The sequence below is a fragment of the Trachinotus anak genome, unplaced genomic scaffold, assembly GCF_046630095.1.
Source record: "Trachinotus anak isolate AG129_WGS33_773 ecotype Australia unplaced genomic scaffold, CSIRO_AGI_Tana_v1 ptg000011l, whole genome shotgun sequence".
NCBI classification, from domain to species: Eukaryota; Metazoa; Chordata; class Actinopteri; order Carangiformes; family Carangidae; genus Trachinotus; species Trachinotus anak.
In genome coordinates this window covers 18,380,778-18,399,575 of record NW_027273862.1, presented here as the reverse complement: position 1 = coordinate 18,399,575, position 18,798 = coordinate 18,380,778, and the positions used below count along the sequence as shown (strand labels likewise).

Here is an 18,798-nt window from a genome sequence, read left to right as displayed (position 1 = left end):
GCGCTCGCTGGTGTCGAGATAAACCTTTGTAGCTCAGTTGATTAATGCATTACAGTGGAAGGCCAGAGCAGCCGTGGAAATGAATTCATTTTCTGAGAGTAATATAATGCAAAATGAAGCACTCCTAGTTTATAGAGAGTTTGTTCCACAGGCTCTACCCAGCTGTTGGGTTGGCCTCAGTGACTACACATTTACATAGACTGTAATATTCCAAAATTACAGTAACCTGATTAAGACAATACTGTATACTAATAAGAAATTTATATGTAAACAATGTGTTCTACTTTTTCTAAACAAGTTCAAAGTCAGACTAAGTTTAATGAAATTGAAACTTGGAGTATTTCAGTTCAGGCCACATTATCAGTGGGCATTTTAAATATGTGTACACTTTAATCAAACCACAAGACTATCTAATGTTCGACAACATTTTGTAACACATTCATATGATAATCTATTTGCTTGTCAACATACCCTCTACCTCTAATGTGCCCGTAACAAGACTAATGACGTGTGTTCTGTGTCACCACAGAAAAATATTCAGTCGCATTTTTCAGTCATCTGTCACAAGTGCATCTAACAGAGCAGATAAACTCCTGTTTTAATCCATTCAGCTGTCTACAGAGGATGCACAGCAGCTAGCATTTTAATCAAGAATGGAGCCCAACACATAACCCAACCAAAACACCAACCAAAACACAGTGTCCTACAACTCAGCATGCGCGCGCACACACACACACACACACACACACACACACACACACACACACACCACCTAATCTTTTGCTGCTGCACTGCTAACATGCTGCTCACACTATGCTTCCTTTGTAGACACACTGTAAAAGTCTACAACTGTAGCTGTAACAGCTCTGTGAGGCTGTCAAAAGCAGAGCTTTGAGCAGAATGTCAGCATACCAACATGCTCACCATGACAAGGGCACCAGAGGAAAAGAAAAGAAAAGTCTGTAGGATTCATCTTCAGGGATGTGTCTGTATCACATTTAAGGGCAAATCATCCATCTGAGATATTTTAGTCTTAATCATTTGTGGCTCTATGATCCATGAACAGGAGTATAGTTCCACTGGCAATGGGAATAGCTCCATCAAAAATACTGTCCTACCTAGAATGAACTCAACAGTCTATGCAACATAGTCAGTGGTACAGGAGAGCACTGTGACATTCAGACCACGGCTCAGCCACACAACCCTGCTCTCACTACCTGAAGTGCAGTGACCGTTTCACCTCAAGGCTGATGTGCCTCTCCATTATTTAAATCTCTCCATGCAAGTATCAGTTCACTACAGCGTAAAACATGTTTTCTTTTTATGAATGAAACAGCCAAACTGAAGAGCTTTAATGTCAGAATAGAAGCTAAACTAAAGTTAAGTCTATACTCAATAAAGGGTTTATAATTTGCTTACTTGTTTTTCTTTCTTGCCAAGAGTTAGAGAAGATCAATAACACTATCATGGCTGTGCATTACTAAAACTGGAGTCACAACAGGTTGTGTTTCAAATCACTCCCTGCTTAGTATATAGGGTGCTAGATTACATTTACAGTTCTGTTTGTGTTTGCTTAAGCATGTTACAAGTTAATTTAGCAGTGATGTGTAATTTGCCTGGACCGTAACTCGAATGTCCGCTACTGAGTCAGTAATGTTACATCATTGGTTGTTGGACTTTTGCAATTGGCCGTGATTTGGTGTGAACAGTTTCTATGGTCTCATCAGGGGGTGGGGTAGGATTTCATAACTGAGCTGTGACCAAGACGCTAATTTAATGCCTATATGAAAGAAAAGGTACAAACAGTTGAATCTTGCAATGAAATCCAATTCAGCTGAAAAAAATTGAGTCTGGCACAGCCCCTCCGTGAACAGTGCAACGCAGTCCAAATTTATTGCAGCACGTTGAACAGAACATCTCTCTATCCAATGTACCACAGTAACGCACACCTACACATGGTCCAGTTGTATACAAGGTTTATACCTAGTCTTGTTTAACTGCAGACAGAATCAGTATTGCCACTTACCTCTGCTAAACTAAGCTAAGATAAGCTAAGCTATTTGCCTCCTGGCTCTGGCTTACTTCTTAACACACACACACACACATCAAAGTAGAGTCGACCTTTTCATTTAACTCTCAGCAAGGGAGAGAGTACTTTGTGCAACAGTAATGCAAGTGATGGAGGTGATGTCCTGGTATGACTAAAACTGTATGGGAATTGCTTAGATTTAAATGAAATTAACTGTACATTAAATACATATATAGAATTATGCACAAACATGTGCTGTGTGCACTGTATGTGCTTACACATTAAACAAACTAGTAACAGCAACAAAGCAACATCAGTAGAGGCTTCCTGAGACAGAGTCTTTATACTGCAGACTTTCAGTGTTGTTTCCCTGCAGGGCAAACAAGGACTTACTGCCCTCTAACTCTGTCTCCTTCTTTCTCTAAACACATAATCCATCACAGTCACAAACAGCAGAAGACTGCAGGTAGTCTTGTCTTTCTCCTGGGTCTGAGTGATACAGAGTAAATCTGCTGTGGCATTAATGCAGCAGACTAGACTGGATGGAAAACTACAATCTTTATTAGCTGTTTCAGATAAGGTGGAAGAGGCGGATTTCCCTCCAACATGGATGCAGCATGTTTTCTCATTCCACTGAGCACAACATACAGTATCAATAAATCTTTCATGTGAAGTTTACGAGGCAACTTTGGGGTCAACAGAATTTCATATTCAACACATCTTCTATTTCTCCACTCTATCTTACACACATGCTATCTCTAACCATCCAAACATACACTCAGCATCAAGCGCTGACTTGACTGCAGCCTGTTAGAGTCAAAAATGTTGCACCGTTGCATCGTTTTTCTCTATACCCTGTCTCACCTTTTCTATTTATAACCCATATCTGTCTGTCTAATACATCACAATAAATACAAACATTTTATACAGACTGAAGTTTTTGACTTTTGAATTTCCCCAAGGGATTAATCTATCTCACAAAGTCAAAATATTAAATGATCATTGCAAAAAGCACATTTCTATAGTTGTAGTCGTAGCAGTTTATTGTCTAGTCTATACAATGTCAAAATAACACACATCTTGGAAAATGAACATTCACATTTGTTTTCTTGCCCTAAGTTTGTTTAGAATATTGATACAACATCTTACACCTGTCTTTTCAATATGAAGATGAAGCCAGCAGCAAGTTAGCTTAGCTTAGCATAAAGACTGGAGTCTTGAGGTAGCCAATGAACCAGTGAAGACTACGTACAACTCGGTTTTTGTACGAACTGAACAAGATATTTGCAAGCTGTAGAGGTGCTGGAAGGTGGATTTTGTAACAAACAGAGCCAGGTTAGCTGTTTCCCTCTGCTTCAAATGTAGCCAAAGCTAAGCTAATCAGCTACTTACTGTAGCTCAATTTTTAAACAGAGATGAGAGTGGGGCTGATCATTTCATCTAACTCTCAACAAGAAAGTAAATGTATTTCCCACAATGTCGACCTATTCCTTTAAGTGATGTGTTTCATTTGTTTAACTTCAAAACCAGAAGATAATCAATTTATAGTGTCATAAAGAAAAACAGTCCATTCACACACACATCCAGAAACTGGAAGCATCAACTGTATGTGTATATTGGACATTTATGCATAACAATTGACTTAAAATTGTTATAAAATAAATAGTTATTAAACTGACGAATTGAATAATCGACCAATCCTTTGCTGTGCTGAGTAAAATCCTAACTTGACCAGATCAGATACCAATCTCAAATATGTTAGCCTTCTTTAATGCACATACTTAAAAGGTTTGGAGAAACTCCAGTTATTATAAATCCCGATTCAGAGCATGCCCACCCACAATTGGCAGATGGGTTGGTGCAGCATTGCCAGGCCTGAAAGCGTCCAGCCGGTGTATTAGTCACCTGCCAGTCAGCACTGGGTTGAGGCCAGAAACGGAGAAGCTCGCCTGTTAGGACTGAACATTAGATGATGCATTAACAGTAACAAAAACACACTAGATATTACCTTTTATACCCCTCTAAAGACAGGGAGCAGCGACTGTGGACTGACATCTCTGCGTACATACACGCACAAGACTATTCCAGTAAATTAGTCATGCTTTTTAAGGAAAGAAAAGTAAGAGGATTTAACTCCTTTACAGCGCACAATGTGTGACCAATTTCTACTCACACCTCAACGATGGGATATTTCCTTTGATCCCCAAAAGCCAAAATGATTCACATCTCTTTCTCTGGTCTAACACTACATAAAAGCAAAAAAGGAAGAGGTAATGGAAATGTTAAGGGAGAGGATGCTGATTTTGTATGTGTGGCAGGGAAGCAAGACGTTAAAACTAAAGGCAGCGAGGCAAGTGATATGCAGTGAGAGGGAAGGGGTAAAGCTGCAGAAATGAGATGAGATTATTTATGGCATTAAGAAACCATGAAATAGAATTGGGCAGGGGCTTGTAGTTAATCGCTGCTTTAAAAGACAGAAAGACTGAAAGCCAGGTAGACAGAGAGAGATCATCTTCAGTTACAAGTAAATCATAATGAATGTTATTTTGAAGTACAAAAGGAGGGGAAAATTGAAGGTGAATTACAGATTCTCAGCCTCTGTTTCAGCAGACAAATGACTCCCTGGAACTCTCGGGAGTGAGAGAAACATTTCACCACCGAGATGCAAAGCAACACTGCAAGACCAAAGTTTATATAAAAAAAGTGATCTATTTAATTATCAAAAGTAAGAATCCTTCATGTTTACTCTCAATTTTAAGAATAATTTTAAGAATAATACCTGCTGTTCATTCATTTTCTCAAACTCAAAAATACTCTTAAATTTAAGAGACATCTCTTTAGTTAGTTAAGAGCAGATCCCAGACGCCTTGTGGTACTAAATCCTGCTCATTACTCGTATGTAATTTACAGCAGCTGTAGAATTTATTTTTGTTTCCTTCTCTGCAAGTTTCTAATTATTTCATCACAAGTTATAAATGTAAAGGATTAGTTAATTTCACATAAAATTAAGTAAAATTAACTTTAAAAGAAAAGTAAAAAAGTAACATAATATATTCTCAGAATAATATCAGAATAAATAATATGGTAGATGTACGGTAATTTCTGGCCTCTGATTGGCAGTTCACTAGGAGCATGCATGTGATTAGTCATGTGACTTGCTCTTTAAGGTTAGTCTGAACCTCTGTGGTGAGAAGCTTAATAAATGTGTCTTTTTTTCCCTTACACTCAGCAAGGAATGATTTTACTCCCTGGTCCTGTATTCACTGGATTCATAAGAATTAGACTAAAGATTTGTAAAAGGTTTATAATATAACATATAAATAGGGATTAAATAATAGAAAATTGTTTAACAAGGAAACAAGAAGAACACCAGACTAAGGTAGGAAAGAAAGTTGGTCTGCTGGTAGCAGAGAAACATCGTACAAATCATATAATGGGGAGAATTTAGCACCACACGACCAACTGACATGGGAAGTCAATGCATACAAATTAGTGCCAGCTTCTTTCTTGTTGTTTGCACTCATGACAAATGCAAAGAAAGGGAGATGTCCGAGTCAAAAGGCAAATAGTTAGCTAAAGCTATCTTAATCCAATCACTGCAAGACATGACTTAGAAGGTGTGTGTTCACTTCTGTGTCTGCGCTGCAGTCATCTAAGATCTGCTCTTAAGCAAACTGGAAAAACCTCTAGAGCTCTCTTATGTTTATTTTTTACCCATGTGCAAAATGTCACTTTTAGGGGATCTGAGCTCAGAATGTGCTGCGTACATGGCAGCATAAAGCTTTCAATCCAGAATGATGCTATGTGTGTTTGAACTGAGTAACACAGTTCAGTGACTCTTCATCTGTGCAGGCACAGACAAGAAAAGTGAAAACTGCAAAGACTTCTGACTGACTTTGGTCCTGTAGTTTCCAGGTCAGCGGCTGTGAAAACATACAACACTGGAGCTGTGATCCAGGGAATTAAACACAACAGGAACATGCTCCAAAGTTGAAACCACGTTCAGTTACATTTTCTACAGCTGCTAAACCACAAGTGTGGTCAGCACACAAGGTCTGGATTTTTCAGCAATCTGTCACATTGTGTTAAAAAGCTGAGATGACAGTGTGGGACTATTTATAGGGTCACAGATAAAGCATATATTAATAATCAGTAACAGGTTTTATTGGTAAATTAGTAATGATTGACTTGCATGTTTGTTTTTTTTTTTGTTTGTTTTTTTTTTTTGATGGTTTGCTATAGCTAGAGCATCTCTAGTAATCATATCAGTATATAATGTCTTATGCTTTGTACAGCACATGTGGTGAACCTCAAATGAACTAAAACAAAGCATCTGTTTCATCATGTAAATATGTGTCTCTTGTACGTCGTCGCGTCTCCGTCAATCCCATCCTCACAACAAAAGACTGATACTTGGGTATCATTGCTTTGTTCAGGGTTGTCAGATTAGCGGCTGAGTGTGGATGTTTTCAGGACACTCACCACAAGAGAGAGCGGCCTCTTCCATGACACCACTCCAATCAGTCCAGAGAGCAGAACCTGGAAGAGAAAACCCAAAACAGAAGCTGTAAGAACTGAATGATACTAACAAGTATGAGAAAACAAAGATCTTCTTATAAGGTCTTATATTCATATGATGGATGGTCTCATGTCTATGCTAAAGGGAAATTCCAGTCTCATGTAATCTGGGGCTTATTTTTGTAGTTTTGGCCAGTTCTCCTATTATAATAATATCATAATAATATATTTTAATCTTGTGTGTTAATAATGAGTGATTGGCACCACCCTTTGAGACTGTGTTCAACCTACTATCTAATGATGAATGTAAACTATTCTGGGTTGACTTCATATGTATATCCCTTTGTCCAAGTTTGGCCCTGCGAGCAGTGTGGCTCTGAGGATACTAATGTTGGTCTGTCAGTCAGCTGTTCCGTCACTTTGGATGAGACTGAAACACCCCAACAACTAGTGGATAGATTGCAATGGAATTTGGTGCAGACATTCATTCCCTAATGTGCAATGTAAACATCACAGTTTAACTTCAGCTTTGACCTGCTGTTGTAGTCGAGCACATAGTTTTTTGGGGGTTTTTTTGTGCAATGAGGGATTATTGACAACATTTCAGGGACCGTCATTTTCTGTTTTACCTCTAAACTAAGCAGTTTGGATGATCTGCTTGATCTGTTGGTTTGTTTATACTCTGTATGATCATCTGATCACTTGTTTCTTGCCAGACTTCACTGGTGCACTGTTGCCATGTTCCCAGATCTCAGGAATTACTTTGGCAAATACAATGTTACAACTACCAATTAAAATGATGATGAAAATTATTAAAGATATGTATTAAACCAAACACACAGCAATTAACATCGCATCTATTCAAAGCCCTTCAATAACTTGTCATCTAATACACAAAACAGACTTTGAACATGTGATTCTTTGGTTTCTCTGCTAGATACACTCATTAAAAAGACCATCTTCTACACAATAAGCTGAGTCATATACAGATCAGGTGGGAGTTGAAGCTGTTGTTCCGCAATTCTGTGCCTAGTTGCCATCATCTTTATCACTCACATTTCACTGTGGATGTGGATCTCTTTGTCTATTAGTTGTCAAGTATTCACCTGTTGACCCTTCCAAAGATCATTTCTCCTTTATCTGCGAACAAATGGACATGATCCTTCAGGAAACTGAATGCAGCAAGCCTTTCTCGGGCTGCAATAAGCATAAGTGTGATGCCATATTTTTTCACAGTTGGTTAGGTTTTAAGAGCTATTCTAATGGGTTCCCACCTTCTTGTAAGTGTGATTCACTCCTTACACAACCTGATCCCCCCATACAGGAAACTGTGCACCTACAGTACTTCTCATTTCATTTAGCTGCTTCCGGTGACTGAAATAAGCTGCAAAGGCTGCAGAAAGTACACGCTTTTTTTTTTTTTTTTCACCTCTCTACTACATGACAGATTGTAGACCATATATGGAGGAGATCAGGGTGGATGGTTGTGTCAACAAAACCATGATCTTTCCCTAAACCTAACCAGGATGGTTTTTGTACCTAAACCTAACCACCTAATCATAGTGATGCTGATCATAAAACAGATTTATTTTTTAACAGTTATTTGTAATGGTTTTGGAAGACAAATGATGTTGTCCTGCTGATGGGGTCATCAGATCAGAAAACACTTTCAGGTGTTGTTCTGTAAGACGTTACAATGTGTTTTGCCATTTACTTTGGAGGACTCCTGAAAAATGCAGCATCTTGTGTTACCACTAATGTGTTCATCAGACTGTCTCTGGGGACTTATTGGTACTCCAGGTGTTTCCATTAGCAGTGATTAGCTTTTTAGATTTTGTGCTCCAGCTACCTGGAGCTAGTTACCCTGAAGCTTGGTGCTAAAATGAAACAATTCAAACTATCTGGACCCATCTTGCTGTGAGGTCTGTGCTTCCCTCTAATATTTATTACTCCCATCTGTTATTGATCTGTCTGTTCAATTTAAATCCTAGTAATTCTACCTCTGTCACACAAACAGTGTGTTTGTGTTTGTGAGGCTGTAACTCCAGACAGCAGATGTTTTTTTTAATAATGAGATGCCTTATTAAATGAAATTTAGATTTAAAAAAACAAACAAAAAAAAAACGCCCATTGGTTTTCTCAGCACGTTTCGCTCGGGGTGTGGTGTTACATTTTTACAGAGCTTGTTACTGTAGGTGTGAATTCCTGTATCACTGAAATGTGTGTGAACAAAGGGTACTCATAGCCTCCAGTGCTCCATTCCTCCATGGCCCCTCTCTGCCTTTCACCCTTCTTCACCCTCCATTAAACACCAGCACACTCTCCCCATTTTCTCCCCATCTTGCTCTCCTCCGTCCCTCTCTCCACTGACTTGCTTGATATCTGCCTTCTCTCTGTCTCTTTTTGCCATCTTTCCCATTCCAATTTCTCCCCACATCACACTCCATCTCTGTAGCTCCTGCTCTGCGCCCACACAGTCACAGTATATTTCTGCACTTACATGCTCACTTTCACTATATCTCCTATCCAGCCTTCTCATTTCTATTTCCCTCTCCGTCCTGTTTCACTCTCTAGTCAATCCTCCACTTCTTCACTCACCTTGATACTCACAGGACCTGGTGAAAGGGATGTCAATATTTCATTTGAGCGTGCGTGCACACTCACACACACACACACACACACACACACACACACACACACACACACACACACACACACATACACACTAGACACACAAGAATGCCAGTTTTGGGAGCCAGATATACAACTAGAAACCTAGATAAGGCTGATGCTATTTTATATTTTTATAAGTATAAACAAATTCCACAAAGAGATCAAAATCAGCAACACATTTATCCAGCTATCAAGGATTGTTGTGCTGTGACATCAACCTCGATTACCATCCAAAAAACATCAAATAAAAAAACAAAACACAAAAACATTACTCCCAGCACATTTTATACTTATTTTGTTGTTGTGATCTCTTCGTCATGCTGCAGTCATGCTTGGATAGTACCAAAATAAAGGCTGTCACCACCAGTGTCCACTGGGTACAATTATGTCACTGCCCAGCTCTGTTGCAACTGCCAGAGACAATCTGTAGCTATTCTAGCCAGTGTCCCAGTGTCTTCTGTCTCTTTCATTATTCCACTGTCTTTACAGGCTGGATCTATTTTTATTTAAGCAGTCTGCCTATATTTGTCTTTCACTGATTTAAAATAATGCACTTTATTAACTGTCATTACATACATAGAGAAAAATTAATTTTACTTTTCAATTTGTAACTTGTGAAGCAGCAGAATGATTGCTACTGTTTTTCCTTTTCTAATACAAACTGACTGACTGAGCCTCTTGACACCCCCTTTACTAATAACGTCTCTACTGTAACTACTGTGTTAGTTGCTGCTACAAACTGCCACAGAGTCCAGGGAGGTTGTGTCACTATTACAAGCCTCGCTCTCTCTCACTCGCTCTCCCTCTCTGCTTGTTGCTGTTCCTTGGTGCAGTAGAGAGCAAGTGCACTGCATAATGCACAGTCAAGGCTGTATTGAGATCCTATATCTTTATTCAATTCCTGGTTATCTGTCCAATCATTTCATTCACCTGAGTTTCACAAATGAGTTCATTATTTAAGGGTTGTAGTTACACACACTGTATGGGTGCAAGGATATTTATGTATATATCGATTTTAAGATGTTTTCTTTTCAACATACTGTATGTGGTATTCATATTTACAACATAAGGGAAAAAGGCACAAAATCCAGTGGCAGAGACAGTATTTCAAAGTCAGAGCTTCATCAGGTCAAATGCTCAAAACAGTGAGAGAGAGTTCAAACCATTATTCCTGTATTTGATACATACAGGATTTGATATATCTGTACAATGGAATACAAGGAGAAAAATCTAAAAAGTTTGGGATCAGATATCTGAAGTGAGGGTCTATGTGAAGCCCACAATGATCATCTCTTGTCCTGCTGTATTTGACCACAACTCACTCTTTTATTCATTTTTTTCATGGCATTGATGTGGATGCATGGAGTAGCTTTGATCCAGTGTTCTTTAGTAACACTATGTGAGTAAAGAAACATATTCAACATTCAAGTGCAGCTTTACATCAGCCATGACATACTGTTGTAGGTATCAAGGGTAAAATCAACATGCACACCACACACACACACACACACACACACACACACAGATGGCTGAATGATCACCATCACTGCAGCAGAGACCGAATGCCACTCTCTCTCTGCTTGTCTCATCCTTCCTGTCCCTCCACTGTGCTGTGCATCGCATGTGCCCATGCATGCGTACATGTGTGAAAGCCTATGTGTGTAACTGTGTCTGTGGTGTGAGGCGGGAAATGATGTGAGAGCAGGGGCCATGTGATAGCTTTGCTGGGTGTCAGTCACTGGAGGCTTTTCTCCTTGGCTGCTCACAGAACAGGATTAACATGCAATACTTAGCAGCATTAGTCACTGAACCCTGGGTAGCACACACCCACTAACATGGTGAAAAAAATTGTGAAGTATATTTCAATACGTTTGCATATTTCCTGGTATTCCATCGTAATTTATAAGCTGTTGAATAAGTGCTGTGCTGAACAATTCAAAATCTCAGCAGAAGCAAAGAAACAAGCCAAACAACACAAACAGGAGTAGCAGGACAACAAATGATGAAATAAGAAGTTTGTCCACATGAATTTTTTTTGAAGATGCACAAACTTTAGTCAGTTGCTGCATGATGTGCAGTAGTGTGGTAAAGTATACGTTAAATGATGCTGAAAACTCTTAATAAAATATATTCAAAGAAATGAAAATGATGAGTTGGAAATTTTAAGCTGCTGAATTACAAAATATGGCAAAATAAACAATAAACAATTCTGTAGCAAATGAAGGTTTTGGATAATTGGATCTAATATATTTTCAGGCAACCTTGAACTAGCTGTAAATATTGAATATAGAATATAGATGGTTTGACAGTCAAACAGTGAGAGTTCTATTCAGGAGCAACAATCAGAGCCTTAATTTCAGTGCTGGATAACATTTAAAGACATTTTATCTTTGGTAGCAGTTAGTCAGCATTTAATAGCAGGATGTTCAGATCATTAAGCAGCTGAAGTGACATATAGCTGCTGGGAAACAACTTCAAAATGACAGAGGATATGAGAAAGTGAGCAGGAAAAAAATGAATTAATTTTTAAAACTGCAACTCTAACATGAAAATGTGCTGATTTACTCTGTGTGTCTCTGATAACTACGCACACAACACACTTGCATGCAGATGCACGAGAACACACAGGAGAGTACTGACAAGTGTAAATGGAGCAGGGAGATAAAAGCGAGGCTTTGGCTTTTCACAGGACTGGATCAGAGGAGCCAGTGTCACAGCCATGAAAGAATGCATTACTCTGATGCTCTGACAGAGACAACTAACACCTACACACAGCCCTTGCAGAGGTGACATGTCATCTGAGGCCCACCCCAAAGCAAACATTGAAAGATACAACTTAAAATTCTCTTTTTCCAGATCAGCAACTTATTGCAAAGACAGAGCAAAAAGGTTGAACTCAAACTGCTTTATGGCAGACAAAAGGGGCATGAGCCCTGCTGGATCCCTGGATGGGAGAAGCCAAGTAAGAGATTAAGTCTGAGCAGCTGCTGCAGCAAATTCCAGCCATACACACAACACACACAGTACAAACAGTCACAACACAGTATGCAACTACAGGACAACAAAACCTGCATTTTACTGTGGAGAAAATACAAACAACAATGGAAAAGTGTTTTGAAATTTGTTACAGATCCTAGTTTAAAAAAATAATAATAAATTCATTTCATTAAAATTTATTCAATTGTGATAATACCAAATTACAAGCTCTCCAATAGAAGCACATTTTTGTTTCCTTCTCACAAAGTTGGGTTATTTCTGTCCTTGATAGCTGTTAGGTTAATTTGGGGTTTCATTAGATGTACTACGAAAATCAGAATTAGCATTTTTAAACTTTGGTTTAAAGTTAATCAGTGGGTCTGGGGAGAGAGAGATGTTCAAATATCTATCATGTCCCTCTGGCCGTTATCTCTGCGGTGCACTGCAGTGGTTAGTTACGTGTGTCATGACAAGGATAAGAATCAGCACCTCATCAGTTCTCTCTTAGGAAAAGGTTTAGGTAAGGTAATGAGATTGATGCTGCTGCTCCATGGGGGTAAGGAGAGAGCCAGGTCTGTATTTATCACCCTGCTAAAGGTTAAGTTTTGGATTTAAGTGAATGATAAAAGTTTAAAAAAAAAAAAAACAACTTTAATTTATATGCCTACACACAAAGAAAAAGACAATAAACAATTTATCAAACTTATTTGACTTAAAAATGCTCTTAAATGTCAGACAGTTCCAGACGTTTTGTATCCATTTCAGCCAATTTCCTGTTATTTTATCCCAATTTATATTTTTATACATTACAGACATACTAGATTGTTGTTTATTTCCCATGTTCATTATTTCTAGAGATTTAGAGATTTCACACGAATAAAATTAAATCGAAAAAAAAAATGGAATTATTCAGTGCGTCAGAATATAACTAAATAAAATGAATTGTTTAAAGGAATGTACAACATTGCAGATGTAGGGTTAATCTATGTCTCTATCTATGGCTGTAAGTTGGAGAAAGTCACTTGATAAATGTGTATTATTGTTCACACAGAACTTTTTTACTCTACTTTAGAGCGTTATTTAGTGTAATTCTTATAAATATGATCAATTTGGTCCCTGAGCTATAAACAAATGGAGATACAAGCAGCTGAGTTTATGTCCGCTCTTAGTTAATGTGATAGGGTGAGGAGCTCTGTGAGTTAGAAGGACCTTGATATCGAGCCACTTCACTTTGTGGCAAGTCAGTGAAAGTGGCTCAGACACTTGTTAAAGCTGCTTCCTGGGCACCTCTCCTTGAGTATGTTTGAATGTCAGTGCTACTGACTGGAAGGAGACCCCAGGGCTGATTCAGGACACAGTGGAGTGTTTGTATCTCCCAGCTGTCTCTTAGGAAACCCCCATGAAGAGCTTCTAGGGAAAAGACATCTAGGTTCCTGTAGTTGCTGCCCTGTTATTCACATGATGCAGTGATTAAAGAAAAGATGGCAGAAGTTTAGGTCGGTTTTTATAGCTCAAGTGTTTCCAGCTAATTTCCTAGCTGGTATTTAACTATTAATTACTGGGAAGTGCTACAATATTTGGTACTAATTATAAAAGAAATGGAGAAAGTTAGTTGATACGGTTATTAATTACCTGCTTGTTATTATCAAGTTTTTAAAGAAACTGGGAAATGATGTAGTAGGTAAGTGACAAATAGTTCTCTTTTAGGCAGTTCTACACGCTGCATATCGGCAGTGTAATCCATCATTACTCCACCCTCATGCCCAAACTGCTGGCCGAAACTGATGAAGTTAATTAAAACTTTGTGCTTCTATCATTTTGTCTCTTTTCCCCTTTTCCTGTTATCAAGTACTCAGTGATGTAGCATATACCGAGGAACGTAAGACCATACAGGGCCACTCACATAAAACATAAGCTTGTTTATTTTTCACCACATTCTTTTCTATGAATAGGTTTACTGCAAGAAAGAGATGAAACAGTGAGTCAAAGTAAATTTTTCATATCTTATAGCTGCTGTAAGGGCAGACCTGATGATTCATGGGAGACAACGGAACAACTGTATCAGCACAGAGTTTCATTCCTGTACTTCTCTTTTGTTTAATCACCACCCTGTAGAGATACAGTAGAGGATTTTATGTTGAAAAGCTTTGACTGTGGGTTGAACTTGACACTATGTGGTAAAGAATGCAATAGATCTCTAAAAGAAATTGAGCTTTCATGATGTAAGACAATGTATTTTAGAAATGCAAAACTTTGGTTGAGTTTTTCTTTTACTCCGGTTTTGTCAGTGTGATGCTGGGAGCCAACAACAGAGCCACACGGACCTGAACTCTGACATCTTCAGAAATCACAAAAACAAATGCCAGATCTGTACACTGTCCATCAATCAGACACTCCAGTCAAACAAAATTAGAACTTCAGTTGTTGTTGTAGAGGAGGCATAACGCCATTGTGATGTCTGGGGTCAAAGTTTGTGTTGAATTTATTTTGTATTTTACTAGAAAGTGTTTCTAACTTACTTCTACATATAATACTGTATCTAAATGACGTGGAAAAAAAACACACTGCACCACAAAGCTGCTGCCTCAAATCAACACAACAAACAAAAAAAACAGTAGCCTAAAAACATTTATTGTTTGGCTGCTTTATTACATTGAATTGCATCATGCGGGTGTTTTTTTCTACTCACTTGGTGTATATGCAGATAAAATCAAGTGGAATTATTTCTTATCCTGAGTAGATCTCAAGAAAAGGAAGTAGACAGATTCATATTTCAGGATGGACAAACGTCCTGAAATATGAATCAGAATAGAACAAAATGAAAAAAAATACAATATGTAAAATCAGTGAATGTGTGAATCCAAATGTGAATTTCCACCTCTGGTGACAATAAATTTATGTGCTTTAATTTTCATTTAAATTCAGTTTTATTTGTCTTATTTTTTCTTGTTTCTTCTGATTAAACAACCTCTTAATCCAAGTATCCAGACTTCCTATAATAACCAAGCAGCAGTGGAGGCTCCATATTACTGATTACAAAAAAAAGATATGTGAATACGGATACTGCTCCGAATTCTACCTAAATCTGTCTTGACCTATTCTTATTCATTTATGCACGGCGCCAATCAAAGAAGCCATTACTGAGAGTGAGGGTTTAGAAAGCAGGCCGTTTCTCAAACATCATCACAGCCAAGATGGATGCAGCTAGTACGGTTGCCGTGGTAACCATGAACTGGCCATTTGCCAGGATCCATAATGATTTCCCATCAGCTGTGAGGAGCAAAGACCCCACCCGAGAATCCCCCACAACCTCATCACACATCGTACACACACATACATTACATATACTGTAGAAACATTGTCTTGCATGGTAAAACTAAAATACTGGAGGGAGAATAGACAGAAACCTCTCTGTGACGCACATAATGCACAAACTGTGCAAATCCATCGCTCTCCTCTCCTGCTGTTCTCTTTCAAGTGAAACAGCTCCTTTTATTTCCTTTCACTTATGCTTCATTTTGGCTAAGAGAAGAAAGTGTTTTCAACAGAGTCAACTGTCTCCTCTGAGCTCTCTCTGCTCTGCAGCCTCTTAGCAGAGTAATCTGACACACGGTACATGTGTGAAACTGTGTGCGCACGTGTGTGTGTGTGCGTGTGTGTGTGTGTGTGTTCATGGTTTGACTGTGGGTGAGTGCATGTGTGTTTCTGCCATAAGTACAGGCTTGTGTAAATCTGCAACATAAGACTGAATACATCCAGGGAAACTCACCACCTTGGCCTTTAATGAAATGAAGAGCTTCTAATTAAATTGCCATCTATACGGGAGCTGTCTTGTTAGTAAAAAAAAACCTGTGTGTATAGTATTGATCTTACAGTTTACTTCCCATCCAGTCATCTTATTTTGTTGTTTGTTTAGTTTTCTTTCTTTCTAAAGTGAAAAGTCACATTAAGGTTTGCTGAGCAGTGATTATCAGAATCAGCTGATACTGATAATCACATTCAAACATCAGTTTGTCAGTTGGTTCACCACTTTAAACTGACATGAAATTTTGTGCAGAAATGTATGGTCCCCAGAGGATGAATCCTAAACACTTTGGTGACCCCCTGACTTTTCCCTTAGCGTCACCATGAGGTTGGCATTTGTGCTTTTGAGTGAAACTGCCTCAGCAACTATTAGATGAATCACCATGAAATTAGGTACAGATGTTCTTGTCACACTCTGGATGAATTCTAATAACTTGTCATTGATTTAACACTGTTTAGTTGACATTCAGCTCTAAGCACCACTGTGACACCTCACAGAGTTGCTATAATGGCTATAGACTCCTAGTCTTAGGGGATTTATTGTATTACTCTCCGTGCCTAGAATGACTGATGAGCACCTAAAAAAGTATGCAATTACGAAAGCAGCAAATGCTCCTATGTCTTCAAAATATCAGAGCTTCTAAAAGAAACTGAAAAGCAGGAAACCATATTTTAGCATGCTACTGACTAAGAATGTCAATCAAGATGTTCAAGTTTGGCTTTTAAATAGTAAGAACTGTTTTGTTTTAATTAGACTCCTAATTGGTTTAATGAAGTATTTCATTCCACTTTGAGAAACACAAATATTAAACCTAATGCTGTTCTGACCTTGATGCCACAAACAAGCTTGCAGAAGGAAAAGTAGCAAAGCTTTAAATGTGGATAAGATGGGAATTAGAAAAAGAAAATTTACCTTGTATTTTACCAAGAACATTTACTTCTGTGTGTGTGTGTGTGTGTGTGTGTGTGTGTGTGTGTGTGTGTGTATGTGTGTGCCTGTTTACCGATTCAATAGTGGACCTGTGGGTCTGTGAGCCCAGGGCACAGCCATCCCAGTCCATACTTTGTGTGGTCAGTCCACTGTTGGTAATGTCCGTGTGTGTGTGTGTGTGTGTGTGTGTGTGTGTGTGTGTGTGTGTGTTAATGTCCCCATATGAAAGACAAATGAAGGTGAGCTGAAGCATCAGGGGAGCCGAACTCCTAATGCTTTTGCGACAATTTCGGCTGTAACCTTCAGCCAACCTTTGCTGGCCATGAAAGAGTGGCACAAGATGTGTCTGTAGGTGTGTGTGTGTGTGTGTGTGTGTGTGTGTGTGTGTGTGTGTGTGTGTGTGTGTGTGTGTGTGTAAGTATGAGCCACAGTGAGCATGTGAAGCAGTCCACATGAGGTGTTTGATGCTGCTGTGGCCGTAGCTCGACAGAGTCTCTGCACTGCAGCCTGTCTGACTGAAGCTCATGCTGACAAAGCTAACAGACATGTACCTCCCTGCTTGTGTTCCTGCTGTTCCAGCAGCAGCAGCGTTCTCCTCCACATTCCCCTTTTCTTCCCTTACACCACTTTCTTACAGTTTTCCCTTTCCTCTCCACCCACCACCTGCTTCTCCTTCCTAACCCCTCCCCCCATCTTGTATATCATCATTCCACTTTGCAGCTCAGCAGCACCTCGCAGCCGTTACCATGGAAACAGTGGGACAACAGCAGGTTGGCTACTGCTGCTGCCTGGGGGCGTGGCAACTCAGCCACCCTTTGCTCCTCTCCTTCCACTCATGGAGGTCTCCAGTACCTCTGCTGATTTATATATTTATATTGTATCAGCTCTGGTGTGCTGCAGCCATAGCAACGAGCCAGTGGGTCACACATGACATGAGCCGGAGTATGACAATGATTCCATACAACATTTACACAGTTTCATTAAATAAGGATACAAGCATTAAGTTTAACGTTATAATTTCTGTTTGGCCAATAAACAATGAGTTTCTGGTTGCTAAGCAATACAGATGCTTGCTTGTCACTTTCTGGAGTGACAGTGCACCAGTGTTTTAAGCTGCTCAAATACTGAGTTTGTAAGCATGCCTGTCAGTGCCTGTGTAGAGGGAGGGATGAATCAGTCCAAGTGCATATTGCATAGTTCAGACAGTCAGTACATGCCATAAACACCATCATCATAAAGAGGAGGATATTATCTTGCAGGGATAGGGCCTGATATACTTGGTTTTATTATACATTTGCATATTCACAACTGTCTCAACTGCATATCATGCATTTCTTGAGAAAGTTGGGTGTGCATGACTTCAGAAATTGGCACTGTATGTGTGTGAGGTGCAATTAAGCACATGAATAGGGAAGACTCTAAAGTGAGTGATCTTGAGACACTGACCAAATGTCCTGATCACCAGATCAGATGATTACAGATGACTTAAAAAAAAAAAAAGAAATCCCCAGTTCTGCCACAAAAAGTTCACTTTTTTTATTTATTTTTTTTATCTTTGCTTGTTCTCTTTTAAAAATATTATCTTACTTCCTCAGGCCTTTAACAATTAATAATAATAAGAGAAGTTTAAAACATTCTTTGATTGAACTGCTCACATGCTCACACTTCACAGATATGCAATCTGTTATGAAGGGTCACAAGATGGCATGGCTCTGTGGGGAAGTGAGAAAACTCACAAACACACACACACACACACACACACACACACACAAACACACAATGGTACTGCTGCCACATATTCTGCTGTAGTCTCCACATAAACATTATAGTAAATCTTCTTGATTGTTGCTATTATTTTTACAAACCA

General features: G+C 38.9%; 1 protein-coding gene across 1 annotated transcript in view; it reads right to left on the bottom strand.

The window, feature by feature from the left end:
* Window positions 1-18,798, bottom strand: part of fam189a1 (family with sequence similarity 189 member A1) — an 84,225-nt gene that overhangs the window by 38,432 nt on the left and 26,995 nt on the right. Inside the window, exon 2 of the mRNA XM_071490024.1 lies at window positions 6,512-6,568. Within this exon, the coding sequence (XP_071346125.1) occupies window positions 6,512-6,568 (57 nt within the window). The remainder of the gene's footprint in view (window positions 1-6,511; window positions 6,569-18,798) is intronic.